The sequence below is a fragment of the Epinephelus lanceolatus genome, chromosome 6, assembly GCF_041903045.1.
Source record: "Epinephelus lanceolatus isolate andai-2023 chromosome 6, ASM4190304v1, whole genome shotgun sequence".
Lineage (NCBI taxonomy): Eukaryota > Metazoa > Chordata > Actinopteri > Perciformes > Serranidae > Epinephelus > Epinephelus lanceolatus.
This window is the reverse complement of record NC_135739.1, coordinates 9130183-9152743: the sequence shown is the minus strand read 5'-3', so window position 1 is coordinate 9152743 and position 22561 is coordinate 9130183. Positions and strand designations below refer to the sequence as shown.

The 22561-nt window shown below is 41.3% G+C and overlaps 1 protein-coding gene across 2 annotated transcripts in view; it reads left to right on the top strand.

Moving 5' to 3' along the window:
• sned1 (sushi, nidogen and EGF-like domains 1) overlaps window positions 1-22561 on the top strand; it is a 40741-nt gene that overhangs the window by 2407 nt on the left and 15773 nt on the right. The window contains exons 2-15 of one of the 2 annotated variants that reach the window (XM_033622862.2): window positions 6808-7095; window positions 8557-8697; window positions 8826-8988; window positions 9084-9209; window positions 9497-9610; window positions 12236-12349; window positions 12854-12967; window positions 15225-15272; window positions 15369-15476; window positions 16905-16997; window positions 19969-20100; window positions 20450-20569; window positions 20864-20980; window positions 22061-22204. In XM_033622862.2, coding sequence (XP_033478753.2) covers window positions 6808-7095; window positions 8557-8697; window positions 8826-8988; window positions 9084-9209; window positions 9497-9610; window positions 12236-12349; window positions 12854-12967; window positions 15225-15272; window positions 15369-15476; window positions 16905-16997; window positions 19969-20100; window positions 20450-20569; window positions 20864-20980; window positions 22061-22204 — 1822 coding nt within the window. Of the gene's footprint in view, window positions 1-6807; window positions 7096-8556; window positions 8698-8825; window positions 8989-9083; window positions 9210-9496; window positions 9611-12235; window positions 12350-12853; window positions 12968-15224; window positions 15273-15368; window positions 15477-16904; window positions 16998-19965; window positions 20101-20449; window positions 20570-20863; window positions 20981-22060; window positions 22205-22561 lie in introns of both variants that reach the window. The other variant, XM_033622861.2, reaches the window with a different exon arrangement.

The window sequence follows — 22561 nt, the reverse complement described above, 5'->3', positions numbered from 1 at the left end:
GAATCATTGCGGTTTTTCCAGCAGCTATTAAAGCACCAGACGTGGGTGTTTTGAAGCAACCTGTCACTGTTTTTCCAGTGGCTCATTAGGCATGAAAAGAAGTTGTTTTTCACTGAGACATCTCTGCTTTTCCCGCAGGGGTTGTGCCATGAAAAGCAGCTTTTGTTTGCCAAGACATCGCTGCGTTTTCTGCCGCTATAGACACATGAAAAGCGGCTGTTTTTTTTGCAGAGACATCACTGCTTTTCATGCAGGGGTTGTGCCATGAAAAGCGGCTTTTGTTTGCCAAGACATCGCTGCATTTTCTGCCGCTATAGACACATGAAAAGCTGCTGTTTTTTTGCAGAGACATCACTGCTTTTCCTGCAGGGGTTGTGCCACCAAAAGAGGTTGGTATTTGCAGACACATTGCTGCTTTTCCTGCTGGGATAGTGGCATGAAAAGCGACTGTTTTTTACTGAGACATTGCTGCTTTTCTTGCCTGGATCATGCCAACAAAAGAGGTCGTTGTTGTTTGCAGATGCATTGCTGCTTTTCCTGCTGGGATAGTGGCATGAAAAGCAGTTGTTCTTTACTGAGACATTGCTGCTTTTCCTGCCTGGATCATGCCAACAAAAGAGGTTGTTGTTTGCAGACACATCGCTGCTTTTCCTGTGGGGATAGTGCCCCCAGAAGTGGTTGTTTTTTACTGCAACACCACTGTGTTTCCTGCCAGGAGAGTACCCCATGCAAGAGTAGTTGTTTTTTACTTAAACACTGCCGCTCTTCTGGCCAGGATTGTGCCCCCCAAACTGGGTATTTTGAGCCAAAACATGATCCATTCCTAACCATAACCAAGTGTTTTTTGTGCCTTAACCTAACCACATGTTAACCACAGCATTTCAACCCACTACATTATAACGAACAAATATACAGTGCCAACATTTTCTCTGGTGGTTGGGTTGTTTTAGAAGTTGTGATCCAGAAATACAGCAGTGGATTTATAGACTGCCACAGCCATGTGACTCTTGGTTACAGAAGTCTCTAATGTCGCAGCAACAGACCCAACAAATCCCTGTGCAAACAAGGGTCCCCCCCGACTTGGTCCTGCTCCAGTCCCACTTCCGCCTCCTGGTAACCAGGCTGTCCCTCTGTTATGGTTTGTGTCTGGGAGTTTTCACATGTTGCTGGGATCCCTCCCCCTCCAGCTCCCCTCCCCTCCCCTCCTCCCACGCCTCAGATAACATGGCAGGGGTCTTCCCCCTGGAACTGTCCAGCTGCTTTATCTGAGAAATGACCAATCACTTTAACAGAACACAGATGTATCTGCAAAGCGTCTTAGGGGCTTCCAAACAATGCAGTTCACGGATTAACTACTCTTACGGATGGCCAGTGTGAAGAACATGAAGGAGGATGTCCAAGGTCAGGGAGGAAAGAACGCAAGTTTAAAAGCAGATGTGAGAATAGATGGTTGTGATCAAAGGTATTCATTGCAGATACACAGTGGAAAAACTCAAGCTTTTCTCCGGCTTGTTGTGCTTGTTAGTAGGCTGAAACATGTCATTTAAAGTATTAAAATGTCCAAGATAATGTGGCATCTGTCTGTAATTAGGAATCAAATACATTTAAACATAATTAAAATACATTGTTAAAAGGATCCTGCCAAGAACGTGATAAAGTGTAACTGTACTCTTCACAGATTGCACATCTGCTAGTGCTCATCTGCTCTTCAAAAGAGCTTTGACACTTGAGCATTTTTATTCACTCACTTTCACTCACCACTATGTATGGCCCAAAGATGTGTGCATCAAGTTTTAGTCTTTGTACTCTGCATGGGTGCTTTTATATGCATGTGTGAGATGAGAGATGTGGCTGAGATCATCCACCATGGACAAGATATATCTGCACATACTTTTAAAAGCCTTAAAGTCCTAAAGTAAGTGATGCACTTTGAATGAACAGTTAAGCATTTTGAGAAATGGGCACTCTTTTGCTTTCTTGTAGAGAGTTGGATGAGGAGATTGATACCACTCTCATGTCTGTTAACGATGAAGCTACAGCCAGGAGATGGTTAGCTTAGCAGAGCATAAACACTGGAAGCTTGTTTGTGTAAAAACAACAACTTGTGGTTTTACAGGAGGGTTGTGTAACAGACTATTTCTTGGCCGGGCGCAGTGACTTCCTGGAGTCTCCGCTGGTTGCCTTTAAAGCTCACAGTGATGACAAGACTCCAGGAAGTCAACGCACCCAGCCAAGAAGTAGAGAAGCAAAGTCCCTCCTCTTTAGGTCTTTCGCATGGGACCTTATTTTGGAAAAGATTCTGTACAGTAGTCAACAGTAAGAGTCAAATAATTTTTTGATCCCGTTTGAATTGTGCTATGAATTACACATGTGATGTTTGTCAGTTTAAAAGATAACTAAGTCAGGAATGTCAGAGTTTGTTGTAGGTTTGTCGTAGTACCATTTAGTTTTGTGTGAAACCGCACGGTGAACTACACCTCACATCATGCACAATATACGTCCCCAAAACCAATGTGGCCGTTACCTTGGCACAAATGTAACAATAGGCTCATTTGAGATGAGCCAGACCTGCACAGACTCAATCACCGCTGATCACACTGCACGCAGGTTAGCTTTGTGTCCGACTTGAACTGACATGTTGTGACATCACGCACACATGGGCAACAATAACTGTGATTTCCTGTTTAGTCTTTAAAGGCTGCTAAAAACTGTGTGACTGATCTGCAGCTTTTTGTCAACACCACCTGCTGCTGCCACCTGATCTTGTCAAGGTGCAGTTCATCCTGAACGAGCCTACTATCTTACCTGATGTATTTTATCCAGCAACTCCTGGTCTTTTTTATCAGCAGGGGAGCAAAAAGACGAGCAAGACCGGTTACTCATGTGAGTACATTTTGGTACGAAACACACAGGCATCGCAACAAACAACAAATCACGACAAACAGAGACTTTTGTTGACTTGCACAATTATCTTTTGAATTTACAAACATCATATGTGTAATTCATGGCACAATTCAAACGGGATAAAAAAAATTGTCTTTCGCCATTGACTACCGTACATATTTTTCCCAAAGTCACATGGTGGTCCACTGGAAGGTAAGAGACTTCACCTCTCTGTAGACTGGTGTATCTTCTCATCTAACTCTCAGCAAAGAAGCAAATATGTGTATTTCCCCAAATAACAAACTTTTAAATTACGACCTCAAGCCTAAAACTTTATTAGATGTATTCAAATAGAGTCATTAGAAGTCATGTTTCTTTTTTAAACCTTTTTAACTGGTCACAGTTTTAGTCTCAGTTGTCTTAAAATCCAATTTTTACAACTTTAAATTACTTGATGGAAGTATTTTTTGCTCTTTAATCTGTCTGCTTTGCAAATTAAATTCTTTATGGACACCTTTCCTACACTACACAGAACATTTTAACACCTTTTTACACCAAACCTCCACATCACTTGCACCATGGAAGTTGTATTAGAATCCACTCACACTGTTCCAGACAGGATTTATTGCCTCACTCTAAACTCTTTGGAGATAAAAGTGAGCCGGGGCGAAGGAGATATGCCAACTGCTCACACTGTAGTCACTTCCTTCTTCTTCCTCGTCAAATAATTGTACAAGCTTGTAACTGTGAAACCTCCGTTTTTGACAAGGAAAACGAATGTTTTCCCGCGCTGATCCATGGGCACCTTATTCGTTTAGGGGTTTGCTTTGGCTTGACTTAAGCCAGATGAAAGTTTATTTTAGTCCATAAATTGCTTGGCTCTAAAGAAAACCACCCAAGCAAAATCCTGGATGTATCCGGCAAAAGAATTCCCAAAAAAATAACAAGGGAGTTGTAGAATGGAGTGGCACCATTGAGAGTGAGAGGAAGAAATATGGGGATATACTTCTTACAAGGCTGGCTGATCGCACCTCTTCTCCCCTGTGATTCTGACCTCGGTCATGTTACAGCATAGCACAAGGCAGCTCTGAACCCATTCACTCTCTCACATAAGTGTGATGCATATCCACCCTTCGCTGGATGTTTGGTCGAAATCCATGGGAAGAAGAAAATATGATGCAAAGACAAAGGTCCGGAGTTCAGTTTGAATTCCTCTAAGGTCATTACCACGTCAAAGAAGTCCCCTAAAAATATTAAAAAGTAAGAAATACACACTTTTAAACAGTTCCAGATGCTACTAGAGATCAGATTAGGCGATTAAACATATTCCAGTATCGAGTATAAACTCTTATTTAGTGTTCAGCATGATTTCCTACACTAATTTTGCTGTAAGATGGGTGACTTCCAGACCACTGCCACCACAGGTCTCTCATTAGTGGGTATGTGGGTGTGGGAGGTTTGTAGTTCATGTACATCCTCTCATTCATCCAGCCCTGTGCCCTCTCTCTTGTTTTTCTGCCGGTATCAGATGGCGCTCTGGCTGACCCCCGGGCCCTGCCCCTGCAGTCGCTCCTCTTTTTCCCCACATCAGCCACGTTCTCACCACATCACGCTGATGCAGAGGGGAAGACTGTGGTCGGGCAATTAACTTAGCCCCTGTGCCGTGCCAAACAAAACTTCCTCTGCTGTTTTTACAGCAAAGTCCTTCAAATTATGGTTTTCATACGTGCAGGGAGCGAAGCCGAGCCATCTGACGTTGCTTTGTCACTGTCACATGCCACTCGGCTTCGACGCAGAGAGGCAAAGTTCACGCCAGCGATTAGGAGAAACAGGATAGGTGCCACGGTGGGAAGAATCTCCCCTTGTTGACAATATGCAGAAATGATGTATGAATGAATGAAGGCCTTTCATGGGGACTTTCGCCCTTCGGCCTGCAGAACTTTCTCTGCTCAGGTTTAGAAGCTTGTTTCTCTGGATGTTTAAAATTAAGTGCAGTGGCTCTTCGGACTCTCTTATGTGCTGCTTCATAATCTATCATCACATATGACTGTTTACCGCATTGCTTCATGCTGTTTTAGAATCTATCACAGAAATCTCTTGAATTTTCTTCCCTTCTTGAGGCTTTTCACTTTCTGCCCCAAAGGCTTAGGTTTTGTTTCAGCACTGGGTGGAACACATATGAAACAGGGGATTTAGGGTCCTCCACCAAAAAACTTAAACATCAAACATTTAGTTAACTTTATTATGATGACTTTTTTATGCACCAGTTTGTACCTTTTCTCCAACAATTTAGGGTGTACATGTCTTTAATTTTGTCAAAAGAAAAGTGGGCAGTGAGAAGTTTCCCTTGCGTCCCTTTCCTGAAATGTACACCTGTGTTCTCCTCTAAATTAACTTTATCTTTATTTTAGAAGTGTGTTCAAAGAGCAAAAGGACTTGAACTGAACTTTCTTATATTATTAATCTTTTTCCTTTCCTACAACTCACTTTTCCTATCGAGCACCACGGCAGTGAACCCTCTTACAAAACACAAACATTTGTCACATTTGCTGTCTTGGTTTTGTGGCTTTCATCTTTTAAGCCTTACTGTTGCTCTGTTCAGTTTTGTAATTAATTTTTCCAATTGCAGCTTTGACATATAAATGAACATCCATTACAGTTAAGACCTTGCCAAGTGAGTTCACGCTGCCGATTGAGCCCATCGCTACCAGGGAAAGCATTCTGTATATAGGAGTTTTGGTGTCTGTGGCGACATCCGAAGTGATACCTTTAATGTCAACCAGCCAGAGCTAAAGGGGCAGAGATCCGAGAGAGACCATAGTAACAGAGCAGCAGCGACGAGTATGGTGATGCTATGACGGAAATCCTAAGAAGTATCAAAGAAAAGTTTCTGGAGTGGGTGCTCCAGATAAAAAAGGAAGTTCTGCATTTAGAGAAAAGACTGAAGTCAAACAAAAGACTTGAAGAGAGTGGTCCTGGGAACGTGGGTGATGCAGCAAGTTCACCTGCAGGGATACGTGATAAGCGTCCATCAACAGTGTTCATGTAGTTCCTCTCACTGCCAGAGGGGGGAGACAAAGGTTCTGCACTGCAGCTTTAAAGCTGCACTAAAATATGTTTTTCGGATTAATTGACTGTGTGTGTTTAAGCACTTATTTGTGGTGACAAACCCACACAGTGAGTTTTTTGTGTCTTTAAGCTCATTCTTTTGGTTTTACAGCCCATAATATCACTGTTTTTGTTCAGTTTCACCACCTTTCCAGCTGCAGCTGGCAGCTGTTTTTAGCAAAAAAGATCAGATTTGTCCAAACAAGTAGTCCAAAATCCAGATATTTAATTTTCAACAATAAAAAACAGCCTTTGAGAGTGAAAGTAATTGTTTGTTTATTATCTGTTGATTGATTAATCAGTTAAGCACCTAACTGTTTCAGCAACACACCAATCATTGACCTGTTAAAGAGAGTTAATATTCCACCATGCCTCAGTACCTGCAGTGCTGACTGTGCATTTCTCACAGAGGAGACATGTCAGCGAGGGGACGACGGGTTCATTTATTTGGTTACTTTGCTGTTGGCAGACGTCTGTGGATTTAAAGGCTGTGAACGTCTTTCCTGGTGTGATGACTTTGCAGGTGCGTGAGTAGCAGAGACCTGGTTTTCTCAGCTGCTGTCATTTCACGGAATAAAGGTAGCGTCTGTTTGCTCCATGGGAAGTGCAAACATCCGTTATGGGAGCGTCCGCTGCCCCATGCTGCTGTTTGCTCCGTGAGGTCAGAACACCTCTGTTTGTCCACCCTCACCTCTTCTCAGCACTTCTGCTCTAACCCCACCTAACCCTACAAATGAGTCACAGTGGCTTCATCTGACGCGTTTAACCAAATATATGATTCATCTTAATCACATCCTCCGTCTCTCTCCCCTTCAGGTGAACAACAATGGCCTTGTATCTTTCCTGAGGGAGGTGTCTCAGTTCACACCTGTGGCTTTTCCGATCGCCGGGGACAGGAGGGTTGTGGCGCCATTCTGGGCGGATGTGGACAATCGTCGAGCAGGGAGAGTCTTCTACAGAGAGAGCCACGAGCCCTCCATCCTGAGGAGGGCCTCAGCTGAAGTCAAGACGTACTTCTCAGAGTTCCCCGACTTCAACGCAACATGGGTCCTCATCTCTACATGGCACCAAGTTACTTTCTTTGGAGGCAACTCTCGCACACCGGTATACACTTAACAGCTCTCACACTATAACATGTAGTCACATCTTAAACAGCTTTGATCCTCAATGTAAGTTTTAAGTATCTAGATCAGTAAGTGCCAACCTTCTACGGTTATCAGTGGGTATGTGCACAAAATATGGAGTAGCTAACGTCGTTTGAAATCTTACAAATCCTGATATGATTAAAAGAAATATGTCTATGAATGGGTTTTTAGAAAGAAACCAACCATCCAAACAAAATCCTCCAAACTGGCGTGACACTTCTTTTTATTAGATTTATTGTCACAATAACCAGTAAGCTATCAGCTACAATAGGCTACTGCACAGTACACATATCCCGTCTGTGAGGGACAGAAACTGCCAAAAACAGCCCCTTTATTTGCATAACAAAGAAGAAATGCATCAAGAAAATCATACAGAAGTTAATAATAGAAATTAATTATAGTTAATAATAAAGTTAATAGTAAAATAAAATATATGATCAGACATTAAAAAAAAAGTAATAAATGCAAAAATAAATACATTTAAAAGTTAATACAAAGATAGATAATAATAAATAAATAAATAAAAATCATATAAGATAAATATATAGAATTAATATAAAAAATACATTTAAGGTAAATTTAAAATAAATAAAAAAATAAATGCAAAATTTAAAAAAGTTAAAAATAAATACAAATAAATAAAAGGAAAAATGTGAATTGGAAAGTAATTAAATAGTGGAAATAATAAAAAAAAAGTAAATAAAGAAGTAAATCAAAACAGAATTATCAATTTATGTCACACTTTATCAATTAATTCATAACTGTATTTATTTTTAATATCACATCTGGTACATTTAATGGCATATTCATTCATTATCAAGTCATTTATTTATTTTGTTTTTGGGCAGCGTCCATCCTCCATACTCATCCACCTGAGTGTATGGAAATTAGTGAGCTAGAGAAGTTGAATTAGTTTGTTAAAAGTAATGAATGAATGGTTAAAAGATCCAGCCTCTGCCACTCCAAGTGGTCATGGTATGAATGTAAATTTGTATGCAAAAAAAATAGTGGTGTAACTTAACATCCACTTTAAATGTTCAAGTTAAATTCACATATTTGGAACATGACGGGTGGTGTTGATGAAGGGGTGTTTGAGTTCATCTAATAGGGATGAACTACTGGGAACCAGTGGCCTAGATAATCTCAGAGTCCCAGTAAATAGCCTTATTGTTGTCAGACAAAATTGGGATGTAATATGTGGTTACAGAGCAGAGCTATTGGGTTTCATTCTAATGATAATTGTGATTTTTTTTTTCTGCCTTGACAACAGACCCTGATGAGTCTATTATGTCTCCAGCCTGACTGAGATTTAGGAATCTGTACCATTATTGATACAAGGAGTCTGTCAGATGCAGGTATTATTAACAAATTTCGTGGAAATCAGGAAACGCTTTAACCGAGCCCGTTCCTCTCTGTGCAGGTAAATACTTTCCAAGTGGTGCTTATTACAGATGGAGAGCTTTCCTTCACTATATTCCAGTACAATAACATCACTTGGACCACAGGCATGCACGCTACCAGTGGAGGAAACCTGGCTGGGCTGGGAGGAATCGCAGCGCAGGTAAGATCACATGGTTATTTGCTTAATGGTCAAAATTTGGATTGTTCTGTACGATCTGCTTCAGGTGTCTAAACTCTGATTCAGCGATCTTTTGTGATGTCTTCCTCCTTGTTACTGTCTCTTCCCAGGCAGGTTTCAATGCTGGCGATGGCACGCGTTATTTCAACATCCCCAGCTCGCGCACGGCCGATGTGGTGAACGTTGAGGAAACCACTAACGTGGGCTACCCGGGCAAATGGGTCTTCCGTATAGATGATGCACATGTGGAAGTGGGCGGCTGCAATAACTCCGGTAAGACCTGGTTCTGAGAGATTAGTCCTCCTTCTCCCGGCCGCTCTTAATACGTTAGCTTCTAGGACTCCAGTTACATTGACCTCTCTCTGCAGCATCAGTGTGTCCACACCTGCGACCGTGTCTGAACGGAGGCCAGTGCATCGACGACTGCATTACAGGCAACCCCTCCTTCACTTGCTCCTGCTTGGCTGGCTTCACTGGCCGACGGTGCCAGATCGGTGAGTTATGGTTGACACTGCTTCCTGCTCTGTTGGGCTCGACACACGCTGCGAATGAATACCTGTCTAACTGAGATCAGCCAGGAAAAATAATATTAAAAGAAAATACTAGAATTCACCTGGCTTGCCAAAGGGACACCCGGATATTTCCTTAATACCTGTATCAGCTTTGTGCCAATCCGTTGCATTCTCCTCTGACATAACCTTACTAACTGATCTTGGCCAGATGTTTTCTTCTAATTAAAAGAGTCACACTACCTCCTTTGTATTTCTCCCTGTCCCTGTAGATGTCAATGAGTGTGCCTCAGATCCTTGCCAGAACGGAGGAACTTGTGAAGACCGGATTAATAGTTTCGTCTGTCAATGTCCTCCTGGATACACCGGGCCTCTGTGTGAAACAGGTACAAAACACACTTCACCCTAAAGTGGAAACAACTCCTCTTTCTCTCTTCTACGTTGTATCTGTTTGTATTTTAAGAGTAAGTGTTTACTCCTGGGGGCCTTAATTGTACTGTGAAAAGAACAGCGTGTGCATCCATGTGACCGTAGCTGTCCGTGCATGTTCAATGTGGAAAGTACGCCTGAGCCTGACTAGTTTTATCTGACACATAACGGCAGTGATGGATTAATTAAAGAGGAAAAAACACAAGAAAGAGAACTTGAAGCTGCACCTGAAAGAAGAGAGGAGGAGGGTTATGTCTCAGCAACCAGATCTTTGACACGGAGACAGCGTTCGCTGTCTGTTCAGAGAGGCTCAGACAAGAAATATCCAGGTAGATGGTAGCCTCGTGAAATTAATATTTGAGTCAATTCAGTTAATGGTAAATGGTAAAAAAAATCAGAAATCATGACACACTGCTTTCCCGTACATTTTATAAAGTTTGTATCGAACTGTACCATATCGTATCGTATCGTATCATATCGTATCACAGCACATCGCATCGTATCGGTATCTGTGATTCTGGTATCAGATCGAAACTTTTGTGGTGTCACCCACCCCTAGTATGCAAAACATGCAGGTCAAAAAATTACACATGAATGCAAAACAACTTCTAAAAAAACTTGTTTTAACTAATAAATACAAATCTTAAATGCACTGAGGATTTTTGTGTAGTCAGCATCTTTGTACTCTTTTGTTAAAATAGCAGTACACTTGACTTGGTTAGGACTCGAAAAAAGTTTAGAACTTGGGACTTGATAAGACTTGAGACTTAGGACACATTCACACTGGCGCTATTGGGTATGCTTTAAACCACCCTGGTCTGCTTCCACGGATAGTTTGGTTCGTTGGGAGTGGTGTGAACGCTCATTCGAACTCTGGTGCTGACTAAACAAGTGAACTCTGGTCTGCTTGAAAACTGGGGGTCTCGGATCACTTGCGAGTGAACCCTGGTGCGGTTTGCTTACAGTGGGAAATGCAAATGGACTATCCAGTGAACCAAAGAGAGGAAGTGAACCCAAGAGAGGAAGTGACATAGAGTGCAGTGCATTTTGGGTAGGAAAAAAACAAAGCCAACAGCGCGAACCAGGAGAAGCAGTTTTTAAATTGTTTAGCGAGAGGATGGCAGCACGCGGATTTAATCAGTTGACGGATCAGTATTGCATCAAGGTAAAAAAAACAAACAACTGCGACAGCAGTATATTAAGGTCCGTGACTCAAAGGGATGGATTTCCGTTTTCGGTCCTGGCCAATCGATGAGCCGGGTTTTCTTCTTCCTCATGCTTTTTTTCTTCCTAGTCAGTGGTCATTTCAGGCAATACCACACCCAAACGAGCAGCTGTTGTAACTGTGTGACGTTGTCCAGGCGGTTTGGTCCGCTTTAAAAAGTGCAGTGTGAAAGTGAACCGAACCAAATGAAGTTGTGAAATTTTCTCGCCCAATTGAACCGAGTCCCCCGGACTATCCTGGTGTGGATGCACCCTTAGTTGTTACTGACTTGGTCCCACCTCTGTTTGTAAGAAGCTAGGTTTTGTTACTTGCTGATCTCGTAGAAAGAATGCTAACTGAATCTTGGTTTGTGACCTTCTTAAGTCCCGTAGCTGGTTTTTATCACTCTTCCATTTTACCTTCTTGTCCTCCACAGTTACTCTGGTTGTTCCACCGTGCGCCATTTCCACTACATGTAATGCTAGGGCTTTCATTGTGACCGTGTGGGAGGCAATAAAGGGTTTTTGCCATCTTGGTTCAGACTGCAGAACCTCGGTGTTGTTATTTTATTACCTTCATAAGCATAGGCACAACTCATAACCCTTGGCTACACTACCAATCACTACCGGAGGAGAGCGATCCTCTTCCAATTTTGGTTGCGCAATGGTTGACACATGGCCTTTGTGCCATAAATCAAGCCTTCATTTTCTTGGGAGATTGTACCCACTGGCAGACAGCATTGCAAAGTAAAACTAAGGCTTATAGAAACCAGTCTTAATGCTGATTGTGTCATTATTCTACAGCCATTACATTGTGCAATCAACATTTACTTTATAATAATCATTCGGAGCAAATAAAATGGTGTATTGCCACTTTACAGCTGCCTTTTTTATTTCGTCTTTCCAGAACATTTTCTGTAGAATCACATGGAAATGTGGAAATTGTTCAAATTTAAAGTAACAGCATGTACTAGAAATACAGTAATATATCATTTTACATAATAGTGAATTACCCCAAAACAAGTTAATCTGACATTTTTACTGTATATTGAAAGATTCCACACTTCTTCTCTTACCCTCTGCATGCACTAAATAGGCTGAAAACCTGGAAAACCTCTGATTAATTAAGGTATTTTGTGCCTCATTAAGCAGTTTCCACACCAAAAAAAAGTATTTCAGAATATCTGTGTCCAGCCTCTCTGGAGCTTCTGTGCTTATTCCCACAGTCCAGCCTGTGGAGATGTATCAAACCTCTTCTAATACCTTTCACAGCCAACAGCACATACTTGCAGAGTGAGGGGAGCAGTGTGGCGGATATATTAATCAGCTGAGTAAATATTCCATGAGCGTGTCTCTCTGTCCCTGTGTGTGTGTTGCAGACATTGACGAGTGCGGAGACAGACCGTGCCTCAACAACGGGTTGTGTGTACAAGGCGCCGGCAGTTTCACCTGCGTGTGTGAACCGGGTTACACTGGTGTCCTGTGTGAGACAGGTGAGCAGGGTCAAAGTAGGCATGTCTTTTCTGCTGCTTTCTACATCAAACTCAGTCATTCTGGCAGATGTTTAAGTCCTAAGAGTTCCCCAGTCTACCTCGATAAATGGGTCCAAGTTGAGGTTACGGTTGAATTCATTTGCAAACAACTCTGTTTTTTTCCTTGAGTCACAAAGTGTAGCAATGAACCACGGTGAGAAAGTTCACTGGAGTCAGGTCGGATTCCAAAAAGACATTTACTGATCTGGCTCCTCCTGCCATTGATTGTTGATGAAACTTGAACCCAATGGGGAATTGAATTATCAGGCCCTGCACAGTTCATGAATCCTTGTAGCTACATGAGACGGGATTACTCTTAATACCAGACACCTGGTCAAAGAAACTCGCTGGTCTCAATCCAGTTCGGTGTCTTAGACAACCACATCTTGCTTTTCCATGTGAAAATGTTAACATGAAACTAAATCAACAGCACAACTGATTCACTGCCTTTTGTGCGTCCTCCAGACATAAATGAGTGCGAGTCGCAGCCCTGTCTGAATGGAGGAGAGTGCATCGATCAGGTGGCCAACTTCACCTGTGTCTGTCCCGATAACTTCACTGGAGCGCTCTGCGAGACAGGTGATTGGAATTTAACTTGAATTCTGCCAAAAAAACATGTTTGGACAAATGATTGTTCCTAAGAAATGTTGATATCTTTCTCTTTGGCTCCCTGTAATACATCATTTTTCCAACTGCAACAAACACAAAGGGAATCCTATCAGATATGGAAGACAAGAAACGACTCAAGTATCAGTAAACAGGAAAAAATGTATAAAAGATTGATTCAGATCGCCATCTTGAGGAGGAGAGAAAGAGGAATGATAAAAGTTCCTAATTTAGAAATGATGCCATATGCTATATATATCCTCAAAAAGCAAACCCACATATGTCATGGTTTACCATTTTATTTTTTATTTTTTTAAATAGTAAATTATATGCTGTTTCTACCAAAGCTATAACATCTATTAATAAATTACAAAAAATATTCAATGAAATGATCAGTTGTCTGATTTGTCAGATATTATTATTTGTGTCAAGACAATACCTGCACGATGGCGTGCACTATAGGCCCGTCGTAACTTCCTTGCACCACTGGTGTTGTATGTATGAATAAATACAGGAAGCGCGGCTTGACTATGGAAACAGTATGCTGTCCGTGGTCATGAACACCATGGTAATGAGCAAATAAAGCTCAGCCCAAATTTTTTTAGTTTGTTTTAAACTGGAAGTTGCACATTTAATCTTTTTGGTGAAACGAAATATACACTTTCTAAGGACCCAAAAGATTAAACACGCAACCATCTACATTGGCAACTTGCTCATTACCAACCAAGATACAAAAATTTAGCATCCAAAAGATCTAAGGACCACATTAGAAAAACATGACACAAACGCATGCTGCGCAGTGGCAGCATTAGACAAAAAAGAACATTGTTTTACCACTAGGAATGCACACGATTAGACGTCTAAACAATTAAACACCTGACCCCATCACTAGTCCGCACCAGAAATATTAGTCGGTTTAACCAATTAGTGTTTTATTCATGTACAAGGCGGCTTAACTGTCATGCAGCCGCTGGCCACTAGCGGGTGCTACAGAGCCGTCAGACAGCAGTCCCCCTCCCTGCTGTAATGCTCGAGTAGACTGGAGTTTCAAAACAGCATGGTGGGAAATTGTAGAGATGTCCTCTCACAAAACCAGCGCGGTTTGGCAGCACTTTGATCTAGAAAATGAATTCAGCAGCAATTTATCTTTTTTGAGATGTTATATTATTTGTTAACTTTCAGTGAGTTGTTGTCAAATAATATGCAGGCTTAACATTCATACTGCACAGCGCAAAATGGAATATTTTTTTTCCCCCGTTTATTTATTTTGGGGTAAATAAATAAAAATAAAACCTCAAAAAAAATGGGTGGCAGCATATATATATCAGAGACAAGTAGGGGTGGGAATCACCAGAGGATCCACGATACATGATACGATAGCAATTTTAAATATGTTGCGATTTATTACCTTTTTTCAACTGTAAATTATGTCCCCAAAGGAAAACTTTTTCTACATCTGTTTCAATTGATTATATTATTCTAGTAGGCCACCTAAAGTTTAATTTGTATTTGTAATATTTCTGAATTCTATAACAAAGAAAATTGATACTTAGTGCTGTGTAATGATACGATATTGCCACACAAAAATATCGCGATACAATGCTGTATCATTTTTTTCCCCCACCCCTAGAGACAAGTTACCAAACAGCAATTACCAAATACATCCCGAGGTAAATGCAGAAATCTGTTTTGTCACTATTTGGATGAACTAACCAAGAGCATAGGTTTTGTTTCTAGGTTAGATTCTTGGTTAGATATCCTCTGTTAGGACATTTTTAGCATCAGACACGTAATTTCCTGCATCCTGGTGAATTTTTATTTGCCAATTTGTGCCTTTTCTCCATCAACTTAGAAGAAGAAGATATACTTTATTAATCCCAGAGGGAAAATTCAACATTTTCACTCTGCTATACACACAGGACCGAAATACACATGCACGTGCAGGACCTATACATGCATTAAATGGAGAGTCTGTGGTCCCTGTGGACTGAGACCCGAGACAGCTTGTCAAGGGCTAGTCTGGGAATTGAACCAAGCTAGAATAATACCACTAGACCAACAAGTCACGTTTGTCTAGTCCAAATAAGTCCTCAGCTGCTTTACCGTTTTTACCAGGAGGGACAGATGCACATATTCTACACAGTAAGCGGGTTGTGTCCCCTGTGTCCCCCCTGATATCTACACCTATGGAACACAACTTTTAAAGCATGTTCTTATCTTCCTCTCTCAGAGTTGGTGGAGCTTCAGGTCAATGTAACTGAGGCAGAAAACCAAACAGGTAAAAGCATGTACAGCTACATCTTAAACTCAGCCAGTTTTTTCCACATACAGTTTGATCCTTACACTGTTGCCTGTTATGTTTCTCCACACGCAGCCTTGTGTGAAGACGACGATTGCAAGAAGCACCAGACCTGCGAATACACCAGCTCTGGAATCCACAACTGCACCTGTGCTCCAGGCTTCTACGGTGACGAGTGTGAAGGTATGGTACACTTGGGCTGGCTGACGCTCGCTGCAGGCAGCTGGGCAGGTAGAGAGCAGACCGGGGTATTTAAAGAGGAGCTGTGCTATCCCACAGGAATTTGGAGCGCTGCCCTGGAAGAGGCTGCTGTGATGATGGATTATTGTAATTATCAAAACTGACACGGCCTCGCCCAGTTTACTACGGGAACCAGTCGCTTGATGTTGTGAATAATTGTTTTATAGCACATTTTATTAGTTTACCAACAAGAGGAAGTGCTTTGTCTAGACTTAAAAAGGCCTTTTTATGAGTCAAAGCTGGTCTTTGGTATTCAGGTCATTTCTTCAGACAGAGCTGTTGAAATATGCATGCTTCCACACCGCTACTGGCTTCTCTGGAAGTTGGCCATTGCACCACACTGTAGTTTCAAACACAGCTGCTGCTTGCATAACCAAAGGGCAATTTGAACACAAAATATGTAAAACGCCATCATCCTCTGCTAATGCTTCATACTTTCCTTTCATAAATGCATATTAAGTCATTTTACATTATGTTTAATGTCTGTATCACATTATATTTGTTTAAGAAATAACTACTGAGCCATTTAAAGCTAATTCATGCTCCCACGAGAGGTTAGTGTCACCCTCTGATAGCAAGATCTTTTCTTTTTTTCTCCACTAAAAGCTCTTTAATAGTATTTGAGCTATTGCAAATGCATGCTACTTCTCACCCTTGAGCTGAAATAACTATCAGTGCTTATATAGGCTCTCTTAAATCTCCCAAATACTTTCCTGCCTGGCTCACTTGGAAGGCACAGTGGAAAAAGGAGCATGATCCTCCAAGGAAGAGAAAGTAGTGGGACTCAGAAGTGCCTAATCAGGCTCTCAGATCAAAGGGGCCCGGCCCGCACAGGTGGCCAATGAAAGTGGCTCTTTCAGAATTAACAATCCATTAATTGCCCTCGGGGCCATACGTTTGGGTCACAAAATATGCTCCATATCATCAGAAAAATAATACCCTCCACCGAGTTCCCCAGGACTTCAAAGGGGAGTCATTTAGCTGCGATACGGCCACGTCCTTTGATCCACTGCTGCAATTAGGAAGGAGAGGAAAATAAAAACATTCTTACAATTTGTACGGAGCGGATGTGCAGCACGCTGACTGGTAATCTTCTGGTCCTGTGAACTTTGTTGGAAAAGATTAGGGAGAGAGGAATGACAGCGAATCAATACACAGTTTACAGTATAGCAGATGAAAGACGTTCAACATGTGGTACGCATGTTGAACTTTATACCTTCTGCCTGTGTTTACACTTAGGCCAATACTGAAAAACGTAACATAATTTAAGTACTTGCTTTCAAGTAGCTCGAGCAAACTTTCCAGCTTCAAGCCTCCCTCCCTCTTTCTCTCTCTCTCTCACACACACTTTCCCTCTTCCTGTGTCTGCAGAGGAATGTCTTTGCCAGAATGGGGGTGTCTGTGTGGACATCAATGGGACCTGTGAATGCCCTTCAGGCTACACAGGACTCTACTGTCAGTTTGGTGAGTATGATAATCCTATCAGGTGTCTCACAAGAGCTTTGATGAATATAAGGTGTCATTTACACTGGGGACGCTGGGAACATGTCCCCACCACTTTTTGAAATTTCCGTTTTTTCTCCCATCACTTTTCAAAAGCATAATTTGTTAAAAATGTAATGTAATATGCTTGAAGAAAAGAAACAATTCATTGCTTTAAAAGATGTACAGATACAGTATACTTAGGAGGTATGCATATTTTTTATCTATATTAATGGTTGTAAATTAGTTTTAGATTGTTGTTGACAATTTAAATAAGACATGAATAGTGAGAAGGGGGTAGGATTATGCAAGTGTGCACTTTGTCCTACATAAAGTTCATTCATTGATTCATTCAACAATGCAGTGTCAATATACAAGTAACAAATGTGCACTGTCCAAAATAACTTAAAATAAAATCCCCCTCAGCCAACTGATTCTAAAATGACCTGTAATCATATATGCCAATCAGTAACTATTTTTTTATTTTAACTTTTCTATTCTCTCTTTGTACGGAAGTCGAGAACGACCATGCTTCAAACTATTTTTATAATGGTGTTATGTCAATCACAAATTACTTATTTCGTTATCTCGAGAAAACGAGCCTTGTTATTTTGAGATCACAAGACCATTACCAAAAGGTCCTAGATGAATCCACCTAAAAATCTTTTATCTGATACCAACTCGTGCCCACGTACGCTTTCGGTCCATCATAGAAGCCTAGTCATGACATTACCAAAAGTGTGTTTGGCAAGCATCCAACACTCTTGGCAGGGCGCTGCAGTTGTCAAGACGCCATCTATGTATGGTGGCATGGCACTATCCTAATATCCTAATAAGAGGAAACAGCCTTTTTGTAATTACAGTAAAACTTCAATTAAAAGCCCAGTCTCTTTAACTAGCCCAGTGTGGCTACACATTTAGACAAATAAAGGCCTGTCTCAATTAGAGGCCTGGTCTGGTTGCCAAGCAGCTCATTTTCTAATAGAAGTTCTTTGGATGTACGTCAAATTATGTGTCCATTCCTTGATTATCCTATAAGTTATTCATATTCCTTTTATCCATAAAAGTCTTCAGATCAAAAGAATCAAAAGGGTTTTTATAAAAAATTAATCCAAGTTGTGAGGATTGTTTTAACAGGATAAACTGGTGCTGTGTCGGAATGACGGATGCTGTAATCTTCGAGTGCCGTAACTCTCTCTCTCTCTGATGCATTGTCTGATGGAGCTAGATCAGATGAATGATTCACAATTAATATATTATCTGAAGCCTTTACAAGTATATACAAGTAATATTCATTCAGGTTTAAATAAACAATTTGATTGTATTTTCCATCTTGACTGAGCAACAGTTTTGTGTGAAAAGAATTAAAGGCCTGTTGATTTCAGTGATTTATGCAGATATTAGCCCAGGCTATTAATTGAAGTGTAATGGTGTAACAAAATAAAATAACTAGGGCTGTCAGAGTTGATGCGTTAATCACGATGCTTTTAAGATCCAAACATATCCAAACGTCATTTTTCTTTAATCGCGTTAATCATGTGCTGCTGTTTCGTCCCTTCGATGCACCCTTGTTAAGCCGCCCCAGTGACTTCCTGCTTCCTGCTGCCACAGTGATGGAAAATAACACCACTGCACTTTTGAATGGATCATTTCACTTTAAAAAAAAACTCCTAGCTGGCTCAACTGACAAGTCAAAAGTAATGTGCACCTTGCGTCAAACAGAAGTAAAATTATACCAAAGTATTTAGAGTTTGAGCTGCCACCCATGAGCTGAGCACACATGTGCTGCTAATCATGCTGTCAACAGGCAACTGCATCGCCAATGCCGGACACAGGCAAAGTGAATTGCCACAGTGGATGAAACTAAATCAAAGTAGTTAACAACACCGTTTGCTAAATTAGTGGCAATTGACTGCAGACCAGTCGACATCGTGGGAGACTCAGGTCTGAGGGACGTCCTCAGGTTGGCATGTTGTCATGTTTTCAAGACCACACTGTTGTAGCAGTGCAGCACTGATTTGAAAGAAAGAATTCTAAAAGTCAAGATCATAAAGTAAATTTCTTTGCATCCATTTGATTCCATTTGAATCAAGACACTGTGGTAAGAATTTCTTTACATTGTTTATATGGACTTCAAAGCTGTTGTGAAATGAAAAATAATCAAATTTTAAAGATACAATTAATTTACGATTAATTTTGACAACTCTTAAAAATAACACATTGTTTTCTTGTGATAACGGGTTGATAATCTCATAATCATTATAAGCATTAAAAAAAAAAACAAAAAAAACATTGGAAGCATGGCTGCTCTCAGCCTCCGTACTCTCTGTGAACATGACACATATAAACTATTAAAGTCCAGGGGTTTATGAATCATCGTCATGAATAGGCGCCACATGCACATTTAAAGAGGTCACCTCCCCAGACAAAAGACACAAAAGAGGAGAGAATATATTTTGAGCTGTCATCTGCCACCTGAATTCTGTGTGTTCCCTTACATGATTTCCACCATAAATTGCTGCAGAAAAATTCATCATAATGCAGGAAATGAAATGTTTGACACTCAGAGCTGAGGATCCACCATCTTCTAGCTAGCTGTCACTGCACCCTGAATGACATGGGGAAGTGCAGATTCAATATAAATTGGCTATATAACCAAGACTTCAAAGCATGGCTAAAAACCGGTACAAGGCAATGCACATGAGGTTCAGCGTATTTCTAAGTATCTCAGAAAATCTAATTTGCTTTAAGTTATATGAACCCGAAATGCTTAAATTTGCACGTTGAGGACCATTTAAAAATGTTTTTTTATTCGAGCCCTCATGTCCCCACCACTTTTCGACACAAAGTGACGACCTCGAATGAATGTGTGGAAAAAAAGTGAGTCACTGTATCATAAAGTCTCAAACCAGGAATTGCGAGCGTGTCATTCACAATGCCTTCCTCTCAGAAGTAACCCAGACGCCATGCAGTAACAGCAGACCGTGTCCTGACGGCGGTCCTTGTTTGGAGTACGGAGGAGCGTACCTGTGTACATGTCAGACGAGTGGAGCAGAGCTGGATCATAAGGACTTCTACCCCTATGGTAAGAGCCTCAGGCACCAACCCAACAACATGGCACTTTGCAGCTATGTGTCATTGCATGAGCAGCTGGTTTCTGTAGCAACAAACACATTTTAGAACACACTGGTCTTGACAAGTGTCACTTTCTATTTCAGAAGGACCGGTCACATTTGCAGTTTACATTTATGATGTGGGCAGAAATTTTAAAATGATTTGTAGTTGAGTGCTCTGAGGAGATCTTGTATTCGATCCAATCATTACATGACAAATAATCTGTGTTATTTTTCCAACTAAGCTGACATGTTTGAGTAGAATTAAAGAGCTTTCCCAGCGCAATGGAACACAGTCAAGTCTCGGTGTGTGTTTTTCAGTACAGCCCCGATCGGTCTGCGACTCCTCTCCGTGTCTGAATGGCGGCTACTGCTACGAGCGGGATGGAGGCTACACCTGCGAATGCAAATATGGATACTGGGGGAAGCACTGTGAAAAAGGTAGCATGATTGATAAAAAACACTTTGAGAATACGTGAACTGATGAAATGCCTTTATCAAAACATCCCTCAGACTCATAACTCAGGCTCAAACCCAGCTTTAATGCAGCAGGAAACGTGCCATTACTCGTAATGCTGCTTGAAATATTACAACGCCGAAAGGCTTATGATAATTTGTACTTATGACTGAGTTACGAGCTACTTTCCTGAATTATGGCTTGAATTGCAATGTAGTGGAACAGATTTATTTTGTGTGATTAAAAGCTACGGTTCCCTCCTTCCTGTCTCTTTCCAGTTAGACTCAATACCTGTGCTTCTGGGCCCTGCCGCAACGGAGGCTCCTGCAAGGAAGAGGCGGGGAGCTACAAATGTGTGTGTCCTTACAGATTCACTGGAAAACACTGTGAAGTGGGTGAGTGCCACCCTCAAGTCATATTCACTTATTCACTCGAAGCACAAACATTTTTCTTGCAAGTTCTTGTGAAAGCATTGGACAACCCCAGTTCTTTAGCCCCTATTAAAGGAATACTTCACCCCGCAAATGACAATTTGTGTATCAGTTACTCACCCAGTGTAACGCTGAATTTATGAAGACAACTTTATTTTTCTCACATTCCTCCATGGTGAACAAAGAACATAAAAAAGGAGAAAATTCTTGATGAATAGAAGTCCTAGGGGTCCACGTTTAACAACAGCAAAACTGTATCAAAACGTCTGTTTACAAACTCTCAGACAACTTGTGCAGGATAATCCAAGTCTCATGTATCCAGTCGTATGCTCAGTACTTCCCAAACAGGCAGCCCTTTCCAACAGGGAACTGAACTAAAAGTGAAACCTATCTATGCTCTCTTTAAAGCCAGACTCCATTGACAAAAACAATAATTTTACCCCACTGAACACAGGAGCTGCTGGTCTACTGCTGCCTCGATCTGTTAGTTTATTTGTGTTATTGTGTGACTTTGGTGTTTTAAAGGGTTAGTTTACATTCACCAAAGTCACACAATAACACAAACAAACTAGCGGATCGAGGCAGTGGTAGACCAGCAGCTTCCGTGTTCAGCAGGGTAAAATTACTGTTTTTGTCAATGGAGTCTGGCTTTGAAGAGAGCATAGATAATTTTTGGCCTAATATTGTTTTTAATCACATCTTGTGAAGCATATTGGGCTGCATCTTTGCATTAAAGGTGATATACAAATAAACTACTAATTCTGGGTGGCACAGTAGGACAATGGTTAGCACTGTCACTTCACAGCACCCTGTGTCAGAGTGTTTTTTTTAGGTGCTCTGGCTTCCTCCCAGAGTCCAAAGAGATGCAGGTCAGGTAAATGTGAGCATGAATGGTTGGTCTCTATGTGTCAGCCCTGTGATAGTCTGGTGACCTGTCCATAGATAGACTAGAGATAGACTCCAGCCCCTCCCGTGACCCTGTACCAGGATAAGTAGTTACGGATAATGAATGAAAACTAATTCGCTGTGTATGTTTCCTTGCAGGGAAGCCAGACCCCTGTGCCTCCAGCCCCTGTCTGAATGGGGGGACATGTTTCCACTACATAGGAAAGTACAAATGTGAATGTACTGAGGCTTTCAGCGGCAGGCACTGCGAAACAAGCAGGAGCTTAGTACAAACCAACACAGGTAAGCAGACTATGTGTCACCACACAGTAATGTCCGAACTCTCACTGCTATGCTGAAGTTTGTACAACACTGACTTCAGTAGATTGGCGCAGGCAGGGGATATCCTGAGCTGTTAGGTATAGAGATACTGTCTCTCCATCTGAAGATAATTTTAGCAGTGTTGCTGCACTGGAGGCTTCACATTCACAAATATAGAACGGCTGCTTAATCTATATAAAGTACGACCTGATGATTCATGTCTACGCACTCTAACAGCATGCTGAAGATAATTTTAGGCAGACAAAAACAGAGGATGGAAAACACCTCTGTTGCTGTTAGTCTGTTCTGTGTGAGCTCCTTTAAGCCCCGGTGTTTGTG